The sequence below is a fragment of the Protopterus annectens genome, chromosome 6.part0 (genome assembly GCF_019279795.1).
Source record: "Protopterus annectens isolate FY-2018-M chromosome 6.part0, PAN1.0, whole genome shotgun sequence".
NCBI lineage: Eukaryota > Metazoa > Chordata > Ceratodontiformes > Protopteridae > Protopterus > Protopterus annectens.
The window spans coordinates 851,658,352-851,675,302 of NC_056737.1; the positions used below are offsets into that span (position 1 = coordinate 851,658,352).

The 16,951-nt window shown below is 40.4% G+C and overlaps 1 protein-coding gene across 1 annotated transcript in view; it reads left to right on the forward strand.

Moving 5' to 3' along the window:
- Positions 1-16,951, forward strand: part of LOC122803904 (serine/threonine-protein kinase MRCK beta-like) — a 300,217-nt gene that overhangs the window by 174,926 nt on the left and 108,340 nt on the right. Inside the window, exons 5-6 of the mRNA XM_044073586.1 lie at positions 14,208-14,305; positions 14,391-14,475. Coding sequence (XP_043929521.1) covers positions 14,208-14,305; positions 14,391-14,475 — 183 coding nt within the window. The remainder of the gene's footprint in view (positions 1-14,207; positions 14,306-14,390; positions 14,476-16,951) is intronic.

Sequence of the window (16,951 nt, forward strand, 5' to 3'; positions counted from 1 at the left end):
AGATCTATCAGTGAGGTAGCTGGAGAACCATGCAGCAGTATCAGTGGAGAAGTTGAGGTTATGCAGTTTGTGCAGCAGTTGAGAGTGTGAGACGGTGTCAAAAGCTTTTGAGAGGTCCAAGAATAGGCAAGAAATATGTTTTATGGTCGTCCATGGCTATAGAGACTGTGTTGGGGAAGGATACTAGAGCTGTAGTGGTGCTATGTTTGGGTCTGAAGCCGTGCTGAGTGGGTGTAAGCAGATTTTCCTATATTAGATACTGCTTAACTTGTTTATGAATACATTTTTCTAGTACTTTAGAGAGAGGGGAGAGGATAGCGATAGGTCTAAAGTTGGTGATATCAGTGGAGTTACCTCCTTTGTGTATAGGTGGAGTGTAGCATTGTTTCCATATGGAAGGGACTTTAGATTCAGAGATAGAGTGATTAATTAGGATAGATACAGGGAGAGCAAGAGAGTCAGCTGCTAGTAGAAGAAAAGTGGAAGGAATATAGTCAGCTAATGCTGAGCATGGTTTTAATTTAGAGAGTAGAGTTTTGATGTAGCTAGTAGGTACAGGTTTGAGGGCGAAGGTATTTGAGGAGATGGTATTAGGAGTAGGGTCAGAAAAGTTGGAGATGTTAGTAGTAGAGGAGTTTGGGTTAGGGTTCAGTAGCTTACATATTGAATCGATAAAATAGGTATTGAAGATAGTGGCAGTTTCTTCAGATGTCTTGTCTGGGCATGGATTGGGGGAGCTAAGATTACCGAGGTGTAATATTTGGTTAATAGAGTTCCAGAATTTTTTAGGATTAGATTTTAGGGCTGTGGGAGATTTGGTATAGAAGTCCTTTTTATCTTTGTTGTGTTTTTTTCTGTCAGATTTCTGAGTTTTTTATATTTTTGTAAGTCTGCAGAGAGCTTAGTTGGTGACCATTTGTTCCATAGTTTGTCCCTAGTTATTCGTTATCTCGCCATTAGCTTTTATAGATATTTTATAGATAGACATGTGGATAGTACGTTGATTTATTTCATCTCCTTAGGTCTTTGTTTTAGGCAGTGAGATAGAACAATATATATTTTTTAATAAAATGTCCCTATGGATAGTGTGTGTTTTACACTCTTGTAGTTATAGCCATCATTTTTTAGTTGTGTAGGTGATACACATCAACATGCTCTAAGTCAATATGAAGTACCCTTAAGTATATTTTTCCATAAAGAAATATCCAAATGTGTCATTGTGTAACTCTTTTCAGCTTTTAGTAAGAGACATATGTTTAGATTCCATGTAATATCTTTATTATATTTTGTTGTAGGACTTTAGTTGTAAAATAGTACAGTATGTGGTGTCATATATTTATAAATATAGTGTTTATTATGACTTATGCAGGTTCAGATAACTTCCTTAGATTGTGTAGGTTTTATATATATATATATATATATATATATATATATATATATATATATATATATATATATATATACTCAGTTGATATGAATGTGTTTTAAAGTGCATGTCCCTTTAAGGTATATGTGCGTACGCTCATTGAGGCACACTGTAACATCTCACATTTAGTTGTCATAATTGAAGTGCAGTTTATATTGGCGTTTAAGTTTTAAAATATTTTATATAACTGAACTTTTGTATTTTTTTCTATTTGGTCTGAAGAAGCGGGTAGAGATAACCTGTGAAAGCATTAACCTAAAAAATATAATTATCTTGGCCGTGTTTCGGTTCGTTTATCTCTCTTATTTTTATAGTGCGTTGGCATGTTACAAATGAACCATTTATCCTAGTTGATGGTGTCATTTTTAGTTGGAGGAGTTGTTTTTTTTACATAGGAGTAAGTAGTTTGTCTTAAAGAAATTTCTAAAGGTACCATGAGTGGAAGGGATCTCTGTTTTCAGTTTTATTTTGAAGGAGACTGCTTTATGGTCAGACCTAACAACTGATGAAGATACACAAGGGATGGTGCAAGATCCTCCCATATTAGTAAGGACACGATACAAGATGTTATTTCCCCTAGTGGGTACTATGACTAATTGTTCCAGGGCATTTGCATTGACAGAGTCCAGGAATCTCTGTGCTTATGCAGTAGTGGCAGTGTAGGTTTCTCAGTCTATAGTTGGATAGTTTAGATCATCTTAGAAAATGGTGTTGGGTTTAATACTGAGTGATTCTAGTTTCTGTAGCTAGGAGTTCTGGCTTTCTTTTGTCCAAGATAGAGTTCTGTAGCCAGCTAACATATAGTATGGGATTTTTCTGATGGTTATATGGACATGAGGAAGCTCTAGTGTATCATGTTGCTTTATCAGCCTTGATGTGAATCTGTTCTAAATATAGACTGATGCACCTCTGCCTTTTTCCCCTCCTGCACAGTTGCTGATCTGAATGTTTGGAAGGTGGTATAACCGTGCACAGCTGAATTGCTCTCTTCTGTTTTAAACTTTGCCTCAGTGACTATGTAAATGTCAGTGTCTTCCAGGGTGAGAAAGGTTTGCAGGCGTGGACTTTTTTGATCAGGCTCATAGAATTGATCAGTAAAAATCTTTCTTCAACATACATTTGTCCTGGTTTCACTATTCCCAACTTCCCAAAAGTACTTATGCCATTAGTCAAACCTGGGTTGTCTAGGTTGCAGCAAAGGCTTTGTCTATATCTGTCTGTGCCACATGGCCAGACAACACTTGATTACATTGTTAATCAGCTTGTTAGTAAGGGGAATATACACACAGTCACAGGTGATTGCATTGTTCACCAGATGTTCATCATTTGATCACTACTGCAGGGTTAAATGGGTTATGTCCTGCATAGGATACAACAGCTGGACATCTTCTAGCACTTGTCTGCCAAACCATTATCAGCTTGAGTAGAGCCAACTAAAATCAGTGGTTTGTGCGCAAAGCCTGTCAAAGTTTTTCTGCATCTGTTGCATTGAGCAAGAATGATCCATTGGCCTTAGCTCAGGGCTTAGTTAAGGCTCTTGGCCCTTCTATTTCTGGGCTGTTCACTAAAGAAAAAATAATTCTTCATTTTCTGAAGACTCCTAGTATATTGAAGAGGAAAATGATTGTGAAGTAACAACTGCTTTCTCTCATGTTACCGATTCTGATTCTGAGGAGCGTGTTTCTTCTGATAGTACTTAAAAGCATTTTTTTTTTGGAACCATGCCAAGAATGAGCTGGTTGTTTTAGAATGAATGTAATTAATATTCCACTGTCCTAGGAACAAAAAATGTTATGAGTTAGTAAAATTGGAATTCCCTAAACCCACTCCTGTTCTTCCAGCATTGTAGTATGTATGTATTACAGCCCGTAACTTGCCTGACAGCCAGCTTGCTGCCTTTAAGAAAGCAGATAAGTTCCTCTGTGATACATTTTTTTTTCATATATATGCTCCCTGTGCAACCATAGGACATAAAGATGTGCGTACGGTGCCACTTCAGAACTTCATTGCCATTGGTCCGAATGCCATTGTATGTTGGTGTGAATGCCCTTCACATTCACAGGTTATTCCAAGCCTACGTCTTTTAGATAAGTACCATGTTGAGGGTTCTTTTTTCTTTTTCACACAGTGCTCAGTGGGTTACATGTTATCCAAAAAAGGGAAATGTCAGTATGGGAGGCAGATTCCGCATAAAGACCACCACAACAGATGCTTGTTTTGCTTAGCTGCATCTCACAAACACGCCCAGTGTTCCATCTGTCCGGTCTTTGTACTGAAGACCTTACAAAGCGACCTTTCTTCACTTTCCATTTTTCTTGATAACCATTGTCTCAGCTTTTGGCCCAGGGTACCATGTACCTTGTCCAGATGTACAGCCACTGCTTAAAAACAAGGCCAAGACGTATAGGCCTGAGTCTGCTGCTGTTCAGCATCCACCGGATATCTCTGTAGAGGTCAGGGACAACCCAAAGGATAGGCTGGCATTACCTTTGGTTCCTTCTGCCACAAACTTCTTGGAGGCTGGCACGGAACTAGCTTCTTGCACATCCTCTGAAGCCTTGCAGACTTCCATCATGAATCCAGGCAGGGGTCCAAACCTTTGCATTTTGTTAGAGTGGACATCCCGGTAAAGAAAAGGCAGAAAACTAAGCATGTGGTTTTAGTTGCCAGGGATCCAGAACAGGAGTGGCAAGACTTTAGTCAAGGTTTGTTCAATGCCATGATGACATTGAAGCCTCCTCAAAGGGTCTCAGTTCCTGCACCTCCTTGGACCTGTACCCCTAAGAGGGCTAGAGACCCAGAGTCTTCGGACAAGGATTTGGATTGTGAGGCTGACTCCTTAGCCTATTCTTCTCAGTTGCCTTCACCTTTAGACTGTGGCTCTGAGGAGGAGGACTGTATCAGTCCTGATTCTCCTTTAGAGACGCTTTCCTTTGGTGACACTCTCCTGCATATAATTTCTAATGGGATTGCTCCCAAGTATTGGATCCCAAGAAGAAGTAATATACGTTGCTTCAAAATGACTCTCCTAAACCGTCTGCTGTCCCTCCTGTGTTGGCTGCTTTATTAGATATTTTCTCTGCTGCTTCCCTGACACTGGATTCTCAACCTCCAGTTCCTAAGAAGCCTGGCAGGTTCTATAAAGTGGTGGATGCCAGCAAGTTTTTGTACAAGTGCCTTTCCTCTGATCTTCTCACAGATGGCAGATGCTGCTCTTCACTCTCATCTGTCCACTCTTCAACTGATGCTCTGAGTGATAGGGTTTTGATTCCTTTCTGACACCAGTTTTCTGACAGCATGCTTAAGGTCCAGCAGGAGGCCAGGAAACCCAATACTAGAAAATTATATATGTACAAAGGGAAGAGATTTTCTGTTTGGTGTCTTAAACATCACCAGGGCCCCTTTTCATTTGGGGTCCTTTTGGTTCTTTCATACCTGTGTGAACTACTGCATGCTAGCTTGGCATATTCTTCAGTGAAAGCCCACTTGTCAGTCATTTCTGCCTGCCACTTACTCCTCCTTTGGCCTCTAGGTTTGAGATCAAGTAGTTTCTTAAAGGTGTCCTTCATATTAGATACATAAGAAAGTCCATTCCTCCTCAGTAGGATTTAGTTTTGTCCTTGAAAAGCTGACTAACTCCTTTTGGGCCTGTTGCTGCTGCTTTGCAATGTAGCACCTAGAGACTGTTTTATTGGTTGCTTTAACCTCTGCCCAGAAGAGTATCTGAACCTACAGGCCTTGAAGGCGGTGCCTCCTTTTTTTGTTTTTTCTTGAGAGACCGGATGTCGCGGCATACAAATCCTTCTTTTGTGCCCAAGGTGGTTAATAAGCTGTCCCTTAGTCTTTCTTTCCAGCTTCCTGCTTTTTTTTCCCCTTCTCCACACTCTGCTAGTGAGAAGGTTCTATGTACTTTGGCTGTGCATAGACAGCTCTGATGTTATTTAGACAAAATTAAGGCCTTTTGTTAATCTGATCAGTGTTTTGTTTCTTTTCATACTAGGATATTGGATTTGGCAGTTTGTAAGCAAACCATCTTCTCCTGGAATTCCAAGGCCATTTATTTTTGTTACTTTTTTCATGGTAAACAATTGTCTGCTTCCATGAGGGCTCATTTTATTCAAGCAGTGGACACCAACTCCATCCTTGAATCTGCTACTTGGTCTTTGGTTCACACTTTCAGAAAACATTACAAACTGGATGTCATTTCCAGGACCAGGGCAGGTTTTGCCAATGCTATCCTGCATGGGTTTGTGGAAGGCTCCTCCTTGACTTCCTCCTCCCTACCTTCATAGTAACTTTTGTACTCTTCCTATAGGTGATGAATACTGCAACAGTGGTATGTAAGGATGTAGTACAGTTGCATAAAATCTTAACAAAACAATAGATGTTCTTCTTTTCAATGTTGCAGTATTCACACTCCCTCCCGCTCACATTTGTCTTCCTTTTGCATGGTTGGTATTTTAGTACTGGCCTTGAAGTTCCTGTCCTTCTCTTCCTTTATTCCTTTCTTCTGGATGGACATGTCCTACTTTCCACTGGGGACCTTAATTGTCCTGATGCAGCTTAGTTAATTCTGAGGTTGGAGCATATGTACATCACCTTTGTGCCCTGTGCTCAAGCAGGGAGCATACATCTGACATACAGCACTCCCTAGGTAATAAAGGGTTTGCCATGCTGGCCGGACATTGAGCTAGCCTTACCAAGACATTCCAGTAGTGGCGAATACTGCAACAGTGAAAAGAAAGATATCTGCTGTTAGGTTAAGATTTTACTCAACTGCACTTTCATTAGAGACAATATGTTACTGTGCACAAAGGTAGCAGCTGGTATGCAGAGCATGTGTTGAAGAGCAACATAGTGTGGCTATTCCTAAAATGTGATGGCAGTAGCTACTGAATACCAAGACATTTAATGAGGCTGCAGTTGCATTGCAGTGCAATTAGAAATGTAACCAGAGCTTCTACTGTGCCTTCTAATTTCCACTGGAAGCACAGTGAGAAGTCCTGATTCCACTGCCACAACCCCATCAGAGGCCGGCATGGATCCTTCCTTTCGCAGACATCTGTTCCAGATGTCGAGAGGGAACCATGGTTGATTATCTCTGAGGGCCCTGGAGGGATTCAGCATGCTCTGGTCAGGGAAAGAGGTTCCAGGTACTCTTATTGAATTTTGTCAAGGGGCAGAAGCTCTGGTGTTTGTTAGGGCTGAAATCCCTACCAAGAAAAAGCAAAAAGCAGAAGAGTCAGCATACTTCTGTATGCCCCAAAGATCCTCAGATGGAATGGAAGGAGTTACCCAGGGTCTATTTAATGCCTTAATGGCCCTGAAGCCTCCCCAAGGGGTTTCTGTGCCTAATTCCCCATGGACTTCAACTCCTTCCAAACAGACTAAGGAACCAGATTCTTCAGATGAGGATTCAGAGTCTGATGAAGGGTCCTTGTCTTACTCTTACCAGATGCCTTTTGCTTTAGCTTATGGTTCTGATGAAGAGGAGTCCATTAGTCTTGAGTCTCCTTTTGAGGAGTTTTGGGGAACACAATAGTTAGAATGATGGAATGCTTAAAGTAGGATTCTTCTCAGTTGTCTGATATCCAGAAAAGGTATTTTGAACTGCTTCAGGTGGATACTCCTAAACCTTTGGCTGTACCTCATGTGTTGGCATCTTTGTTAAGACACCTTTGTAGCTACTTCTAAGTGTCCTGATTCTCTGCCTTCTGCTCCAAAAACATCTAACAGTTTCTATAAGGTTCTTGAGGATTGTCAGGTCTTATTTAAGGTCTAGCTGCCGACCCTGCTGTGGTGCCCGTCTCCTCTGACAAGCCTTCTAAGATTTTGCCCTCTTCCAATCTTTTGCCTTTCAGATAAGGATTAGTAAGGTAATGGAGAGAATTGGAAAGAAGGTTTGTATTGCTTCTACTTTGGCCTTTCAGGTCATCAATTACCAGACAAACATGACTAGATATGCACTGGCCTTGAACACCCAGACTTGTCAGGTTATTTATGACCTGATTCTGAATCAAAGTCTTCTGCTCTGTTTGTTTTGGGTTCTACCTCTCAGGCAGCTTGCCACTGTATCAAGTGTAACTATGATGCTGCTGCAGATGCCTCTTCCAGTACTGCTGCCTTTGGGTCTGTCTTGAGGCAGTTCTCTTGGCTAGGCCTGCCATCATTACCTGAAGACATTAAGGCCAAGTTTCTGGATGCTGCTTTGGATAATAGAAATCTCTCTGAGATTGCTTCTGCTGATATGTGTAAGGCTCTTCAAGAAAAGGGTAAAGCTTTGCAGGACCTAAAACATATGCTTTTTTGTATCCTACTAGGCTTGCTTTTGTTCACAGGCAACCTAGTCAGGCCAACAAAGGCAGGAAGGGTGGTAGTCAAGCTTGTCCTGCTAAGTCTTTTCAGGCTACTGTGGCTCAGATGCTTCCATTATTTGACAAGCCTCCTTCTCTTTGACATCTTGCCCCCACCCCCACTCCTTGGCCAGATTCCCCTTGTCTCTTCGGCTCTCCTCCCTCTGTCTTCCAGATTGCATCTCATCACCTCGGATTCCTGACCTGATTTCTGTTTATCTTCTGTAAGGGTTACTTTATGAAGTAGAAGTCCCTCCCTCCTTTTTCTGGGATTCCCAAGTGTCCTCTGGAAAAACTTCCTCATTTCTCAAATGTTCGTGGGTCCATGGTGGATCAAGGAACTATTCTTATTTTATTTTATTTTATTTATTTTATTTTATTTAAATTTGTTGACCGGGAGTGTCCGACTGGACGTAGGTCCATTTTCAGCGGAGGCCCAGGGAGAAAATCTCCACAGTTAAAATAAACAGACAGTATTTACATTGGATTATTCAACCTTTCCTTCCTTCCCAAGTAGGAAAGGGATTTTACTCCAGGATGTTCCTGGGTCCTCGAAAGGAGGGCATTTGGAGACCTATTCTGGATTTTGTCTTCCTCAACAATTTTCTCAAGGTTCCTTCTTTTCTGATGCGTACTCTTCAAACCCTGTTACCTCTTTTATTACCCCAGACTTTTTTGGTGTCCTTGGATCTGAAGGATGCTTAACCTTCATGTTCCTATTCACCCTCTTTTCAAGAAGCTTTTATATTTCTCTGTTTCTTCATCTCATTTTCAGTTCTCTGCTTTGCCCTTTGGCCTGTTTGCTGCCCCAGTGGTACTCACAAAATGTCTAATTCCTGTGATTGCCTTTTGCAGGGTGCAAGGCATTCAGATATTTCCTTATCTAGATGATCTGTTGCTTCAGGCACCTTCTCCCTGTTGCGTATTTCAGGATCTGGAGTTCACCCTCTCTCTCCTTCAGAGTGTGGCGTTCACTATCAACTTCCAAAAATCTGTCCTGAATCACTCTCAGAATCAAGTGAATGTGGGTTGTAGGATCCAGACAGTGCCAGTGCTGGCCTGTCTTCTACCTCAAAACATTTTGTCCTTTGACAGCTTTCTTTCTGTCTCTTCTTCCTCTGCCTGGTGTTCCAGCCAGAGAATTTCCTATGCCCTGAAATTCAAGACCTCTTCTATTCCAATGCTCCCTCTTGCCATACTGCACATGTGGAAGCTTCAGTGGTACCTCAGGTCAGTTTGGCTTCAGCATTGTCACCTTCTGGATTTCAGAGTGACTCTCCTTCCTTGTTTAAAGTGAAAATTCGAGTGGTGGATTCATCAGCTTACCCTCAACTCAGGCCTGCCCTTTCAGCCTCTGGTCCTTTCTCAAGAACGGTTCACGGATGCATCAGATATGTGTTGGGGGGGCTTCCTGTGGTCACTTGGATGTTCAATGTCTCTGCCCCCCAATCAGAAATCGGACCATATCAGTATCAAATAGATGAGAGCTCTGATTCTGGCCCTGCATGTTTTTTACCCCATGCTCTGTTCAGGCCCTCTGAAGGCTTACACAGACAACACCGCAGTGATATGGTATGTCAACAAGCAGAGGCTGCACAAAGTCTTACCTTCTCAGCAGGTTGGCTGGTCAGTCCTGGGATCTGGCTTTCGGTTGTCAGTTAATTCTTCATGCAATGTATATTCTTTCAGAGCACAGTCTACTGGCAGACACTTCGAACAAGTCCCAAACAGAAACTCACAAATGAATGCTTCATGTGGACGTGTTTCTGGGCGTAGTCCATTGGTGGGATATTCCTCAAGTAGATTTTTTACCTTCCTTCTAAACAGGCAAGTCCCTCTTTGCTATTCCATATTGTCATGCCATCTGGTGTGGAAAACGGACACCCTTTCTTTTCCTTGAAAAGGGATGTTTCTGTACGCCTTCTCTCAACTACCCGTACTTCCAAGAGCCCTCAGAAGGTTTAGATGGGCTCCCAGAAATCTTGCTAGTGACTCCCTCTAGGCCAGAACAGTACTGCTTCCCCCTTTTAATACATCTGCCCAGGGGCAATCACCACAGTTTACCTCACTGGTTGCACCTCATCACACAGGACAAGGGGTCACTAATCCATCCTCATGTGTACACTCTTCAGCTGAGACTATGGGTGGTAAGGTTTTGGTCCCTTTTAGGCACCTATTTTTCTGAGGACATGTTCAGGGTTTTACAGGAGGGAAGAAAACCTGCAACCAGAAAGTCTTGTATGTCCAAGTGGAAGAGATTTTCTGTCTAGTCCCATGCTCATAACCAGGACCATTTTTCAGTGATGGTCCTGGTTCTCCTGTTTGTGTGAGTTGTTCCAGTCTGGCTTGCTCTATTTTTCTGTAAAGGCCCATTTGTCAGGTATTTTTCCTGTCTTCCCATGAATCCTCCTTTGGCTTCTTTGTTTGAGGTTAGACAGTTTCTTAGAGGCATCCTGCATCTTAGGCCCCCAAGAAAGCCTATTTCTCCTCCTTGGGAACTTAATTTTGTTTTAGAAAAATTGACCCATGCTCCCTTTGAGCCTGCAGATTCAGCTTCTCTGCACCTTTGTACCTGGAGGACTGTGTTATTGTTTTGTCTTACTTCTGCTAGGAGGATTTCTGATCTTCAGGCTCTTATGGCCATCTCTCCTTTTTTGTTTTTTCACAGGGATAAGGTATCTCTTCGTACTAATCCTTCTTTTATGCCCAAGGTTGTTAATGTGTTGTCTTTGAATCAGGCAGTACAACTCCCTTTATTTTTTTCTTTTCTGTAGTCTGCTAGTGAAAGGGTCCTTCATACCTTGGATTTGCACTGACAGCTGAGGTATTATTTGGATAAAACTAAGACCATTTGTAGGTCTGACAAGCTTTTTGTTTCATTCCATCCCAGTGCATTGGGTTTGGCTGTTAGCAAGCAAAACCATCTCCTCTTGGATATCTGAGGCCATTTCCTTTTCATGAAAAGTGTCTGTCTGCTGCTGTCTGAGCCCACTCCACTGGGCCTTTTGCCTCTTCTGGTGCTTTCTTCGGGGATGGACACCAATTCCATCCTTGAAGCTGGTACTTGGTCTTCAGTGAATTCCTTTACTTAGCATTATAAATTGGATGTGGTTTCTTGGGCCAGAGCAGGTTTTGCTCAAGCCTTTATGGATGGGTTTGGTGAAGGTTCCTCCCAGTCCTTTTCTTGAGCTTTTGTAATCACCTTAAGGTGAAGAATACTACAACAGTGATATAGAAGGACATAGTAGAGTTGCATGAAATCTTACCATAACAGTAGATGTCCTTCGCTTCACTGTTGCAGTATTTGGTCTCTCCCTCCACCCCCTTTTTTTCCTTTTAGGTTTTGTTTTGATTTTCCTCCTGGCAGATGGTCTTCATTTTCCATCTGCATTTTCTCTTTTCTGGATGTGCATAGCCTCTTTGTCTTATGGAGACTGTTCTGGGTAACTGCATCTCTACGTCACCTTTATGTCCTACATCCTAAATGGGGAGCATGTGTGAGACATACAGTGAGTACAAGATCTAAAGGCTTTGGTATACTGTCCAGACATTGGGCTGTCTTTGGCAGGAGATCCATAAGATGAAGAATTCTGCAACAGTGAAGAGAAGGACATCTACTGTTTTTGTAAGATTTTACACAACTATACTTTCCTTTTGTTCAAGGTTTATTCTCACAGCCCTCATTTGCCTGCTGTGTAACCTTGAGCAAATTACTTAACCAGGCATTGCTCCAGGGTCACCTCTGAAAAAGGACTTTGTTTCTAGTGGGCCTACCGGGTTAACAAATGGGTGGTATTGAAATTATTTTAGGCTGTGCTCAGCAGATGTGATAACACACATAATATTACTATGGTATACACTCTAGTTATCTCTTAGCACTTTGTGCTTTGTAGAGATTTTGGGTGCAGTATTCCACAGTAGTGCAGTGGTAGCGTTGTTGCCTCACAGCAAGAGGTTCTCCCATTCGATTCTCGGCTGGAGTGCGGGGAGTGCCTTCTGTGTGGAGTCTGCATGTCCTCCCTGCGGTTGGGTGGGTGTTCAAAAGACATGCGTACATGGGTGTGCCTTCGTTGAAGGTTGGACGTCGAGCTGGCACCTCGGCGTTCGTGAAAATCTACTGCCAATCATTAGCCGAAACCGGGAAAAGCCAAAAGACAACAACATTCTGTCTGTATGATTTCTTAACTTGTCCAAGTGCCATGTGAGCTGTGCAGTTTTGAGTGCTTTACGCAGTGTAGTGCATAAAGTTTTCTTAGTAAATTGCCTTTCAGGCACCTTCTTTGCTATTATTTCCTTACGTTGAATTCTCCGTCTTGCACTGTAGTAAAAAACTCATGTCTAGTACCCTGTGTAGATAAATCTATAAGTTGAATAAGTTTACAGTTGTTTTTCTGTAGATTGAAGACATAACCAAAGCTACTAAACTAAAGGCATTGACATCCCCCAAAATATTCCCTAACTTACTGAACCCTTAGCTACACTTTAACTGAAGTGGTGTTGAGGTGAAATCACCTGCAAAAATGCCTACTTTTGTTTTTTGTCTTGTAGTTAGTTGTATATGTAACTAATTTCTTTAGAGATTTATGGAATTTTCACTTTGTGTTTGCTCACTGAGTGATGTGTTAGTAGGGAATCATTGTAGATTTAAGGTGTAGATCTGAACAGAAATTTGACTGTTTCTCAATTTTATTTTCAGTTGTTTTTGAAGATAAAACAGTTACTGCCCTTGAGATGAGCATTATATTTTACCCTTAATTGTGTTCACAGAATTATTAGTAAGAACAGTAATCTGGATAGTTTTGTGCCGAATATAAGGAATAAGGTACTCAGGCCGTTAAGTCAGCACTGTGTCACATAATGGTGTTACATTGTTCAAGTAAATGTTAGTAAATTACATATTCAGTGGATAAGTAGTTGACCTGGGGAGAATGTAGTAAAGGGGGGGAGACTGTGTGTATGAGGCTGTTAAAATATTGAGTGGAGTTCTCTTGATTCTGCATTGAGAATTCTCTTATTTGGCCTTCTTTTCTAATATAACTCTAGGCAAATAACCATGATTAGCAGACTATACAGTTGACTGTAAATTAGGAAATGTTATTACTTACATAGAGTCCAAAAATATTTCAGAAATTGAATGGATTGGATAAAGTAAGTACCTGGTGTAGAAATAACTGCCTCACTGTTCACCTTACCAAAAGTAGCACTGTCAGTAAAAATTTGTGACAGATCTCCAATGGCAGATAGTAAAATCAAAGATCTAGAAATATAAGTTAAGTTTCAATCAGTGAGTCATAATCAGAGTTTGCAAAGTATACTGTTTTGCACATCTGATACATAGCAGCATATCCAGTAGGTCCTGGAAATTCATTGTCCCTTTATGTATTCCATGTATTTTTACAGTAAACCTACTTAGCACTGTTTTGGGTTTTTTAAACACGACATCTAGTACATAGCAGAAAGTATAGAAATTCTTAAATAAGAGAAAAACTTTGGAAATATGAAGGAAGTGGGTCAAGTGCAAGATTGTTTAGTTTACTGTTAGAGAATAAGATGGTCTTAAATTATTCAACAACTTTTGAAACTGTAAGTCTCCTATCCAAGTTAAGCTTATCATCAGTAGTCTTCTCAAACAGTTTAGACAAGTTCATAAAGTGCCCACATGAGACCGGGACTTGCCTGCAAGCGAGGCGTAGTTGGATGCGTCAACCAATATAAAAGCATAACTGTAACAGTGCAACATGCAATGAGCAACAGGGAGAAATGCTTAGGATTAAAAAGGGGTACCCAAAACAAAGTATAGAGAAGGAGATGTAGCAGTAGAAACTTTGAGCCGTAGATTGTTTGCCCATAACACAAAGTATAGGGTCTCAGAATTACATCTGAAGAAAGTTTCAGGGCTCATAAGCCCCGTTTGGTTTACCTTTTTTACTTGGCAAAAGGGATACATTGCTTTCTTCTCTTGTTAGTTTTGTAGCAAACAGGGCTGCCAAGGAGAGTAGGTAGTCAGTGTTGAAACAAACTTCTCAACCTGTCGTTCTCTGTCACAGTAATTTACTTGTGTTCTCAGAATACCCTCTCATGTTTTGAAAAATTGACTTCTGCTAGACCCCGTCTGCTGCTGACTTGTGAAAACTTAATCGTGAAAACATTTCCAGCAATATTAGGTATTATAATGATAAAATAGTGTATCAGCTTTGTTCAGTTTTGATCTAACAACTTTTTTCTTAATAATATTTCAGTAAATGCGTAATTGCATTTGAACTTACTGCAATTTTTTGCTAGTGTCTTACTTTTCTAGTTGACTGTGTCCATGTTGTTCTTGTAGGTTGACAATCTTGTATTTTCTTAACATTTCTTCAGTTTATTTAAACACTGCTTTGTAATGCTTGAGTAAATTTATTATGTTTATTTTTTATCCTGAACACTAGGTTGCAATTCCATGTATGTAACAGTGTACAGTGAGTACGGTATTGATGTTTTTGATGTGAACACTATGGAATGGGTCCAGTCTGTTGCTTTGAGAAAGGTTAGTATATTTCAGTCCCTCAAGCTGTATCATTATTATCCCTGTAAATGGAATGCTGAAGATTATTTAAATATTTTTTAAACAGATTCGACCACTGAATTTGGAAGGTTCCCTAAATCTCCTCAACTCGGAACAGCCAAGGTTAATTTACTTCAAAAATGACTTTTCAGGTAGGTATTTATTCTTTCTTTGGTCACAACATGTCTGTGTTCATTTTGTTCCTTTTTCTGTGTTCTTAATTATGGATGTATAAAAAGGTTGTCTATTTTCAGCAGTGCACTGTATAATAAGGATAATTTGTGGAACTAGGGAGTAGGATATCCATGCACTGGCCATCTTTGTTCAAAATAGAATTTAGATGTAGTGGTATAAATACTTCCTTCATTGCTGTACCCTGACTGCAGAGTTGATAAGTGTAGGGGTGAAAGGGCCTCCACAGAAACAAACAAATTTGAATTCCTTGACTTTTAAGCATAAGCAGAATGTGATCAAATTTGCTGCAGAAATGTCTTAGACCCTTAAGAGTTAACTGTTCAGCTGAAGAAAAACATATTTTTAAAACCGTATATCTTTGGTTTCCTCACAGCGAAAGTATTTGAACAACTACTGTTATGCTAAGTTCACTTATACAACTTTACATTCTTCATCATTGTAGCAATTTTGGAGGACGTTATTTACTTCTAGGTCAGTTTTTGAGTATTTGATAGCAGTTTTCTATCAGGATTTCTTGAAACAGGGCAGAAGTGCAGGCTTACTTTTGGCAAGATGTTCTATTATATGGTATAGCAAGTAGCTTTTCATTAAAATGTGTTTAGCTGTAGTTAAATCATTCATAGCATCTTCAAGTCACTGAAGAAAATGTTTTATTATAAATAAAATAACTCAGGGTAGCAGCTTCATTTTGTGTGTATATCTTTGATTACTGCTCACTGTCATAATTCCAAAAGACAACCCGGTGTATGTGACCGGTAAGCATTCAGCTGACACTTTCATTGTTTGCCTGTGTTAATCTAACTTGACTTACTTACCAAGTGGAGCTGAGGGCTTATAGGCTTAATGTAAACACTGCAGTGAACCTGCCCATTCTTGCATCTTTATTAATGAGCCATTTAAAAACTGCACTTCCAGTTTGTGCAAGTGAGACTGAAGCTTCACAGACAATAGTAGGTTAGCCATGGAATGTATTCATTCATACATTCTAAGTGTAGCTAGTGATCAATGGGGATTCAGTGGGATATCCATCAGGCCAGCTCTTTCTATCATCCTTCAGCGACACATAGTTTAGAAAATGTGCAGCATAGTTAACCGATGCATTTTGTGTTGACAGCAGCACATCATTCACAATTAACCATGTTTTATTTTTCTGTCTCTTATGATCCCCTGACCTTTGTTAGCACTTTTTTGTGACTCTTGTTTTATGCACAGGCTGTTACGTTTGTAGTGGGAATCACTGAAGTGGGGTTCTTATAAGCCTGTGTTGCACAGTTTCCTCTTGACATATAACAAGTTTGTCAGACCTTTATCATTTGGGTCAAAGTTGATCTATTGACAGATGTTTCTGTAACTGCTGATAGGTCGAAGAAATTATGCCAAGACACCTTTCAGCAACAGTGGAGTTTTTCCTTTTTTCACTATTGTGCGCAACCTCTGTGTAGGTATGTGTAATTTTGGAGGGTGCAGGGAGGGGCTTGAATCCCTGAAAAAAAAAGGTTTTGTGATTTGCCGTAAGGTATTTCTGCATAATTATTTCAATCTTTCTGCTGCTGCAGAAACAGCTGTCAGTAGACTGACATGTATCTTATCATTTTCATTAGCACTTATTATGTATAGTTTTGCTTAATTTATGGTCCTGTTCACAGCAGTCAAAGTTACAGGCGGCATACTGTAGGGGAACCCTTACATTTTTAAGCAACATTTGAATCAGTAATTTTCCCAGTGGTGATGCTAGGCCTTAGATTGATTTGGGGTGAAGCTGGTATGCCTAGGTCATCAAAGTAATTGCGTTGCTATGGAGTCCTTGTGCAATAACTTGCGCATCTTATAGTGTTGTTTGTCATGTCTCAAGAGCCTTCAAAGTTACACTATCCCAAACATAATAATTTTTCTGATGGTTATCTTTTTTTCTCCACTCAGTTGTCCAAGAGAAGGTTTGGGGTCAGAATTGTTTCTTGTCCTAGTATAATTGCGGATCCATTTCTGCTTGTTACTCCCCCTTCAATGTCATGGGGTTCCATTGTTCCATTTTTTGCTGCTTTTGGCACCAACTTTGGCATTGTAGCTTTTTTGTATCACAGTTTACATCAATCTCACAGTGCTATCATGGTTGTTTTACATTTCTAGAACTGTCTTCACCCGTTTAAAAGTCTGGAAACCAAGGCATAACAGTTTCTACTTTTTCTTCATCTTCAGAATCCATTAGTCATGTTTGGGTTATGTATAACTAAATCATATGCCTCTAGATCATCTTTTTGGGAGGATCCGTGTAACATTAATTCATAACATTTGATATGGTTTTACCCACCTTCTGTTTTCCTAGATGGACTTTCTGACTAAAGAACAGTGTTGATCTTTCATTTGCTAATGCATGCAGGCAGACAATGTTGGGATCCATTATAAGACTGATACTGGTCCACGTTCTTATTCTTT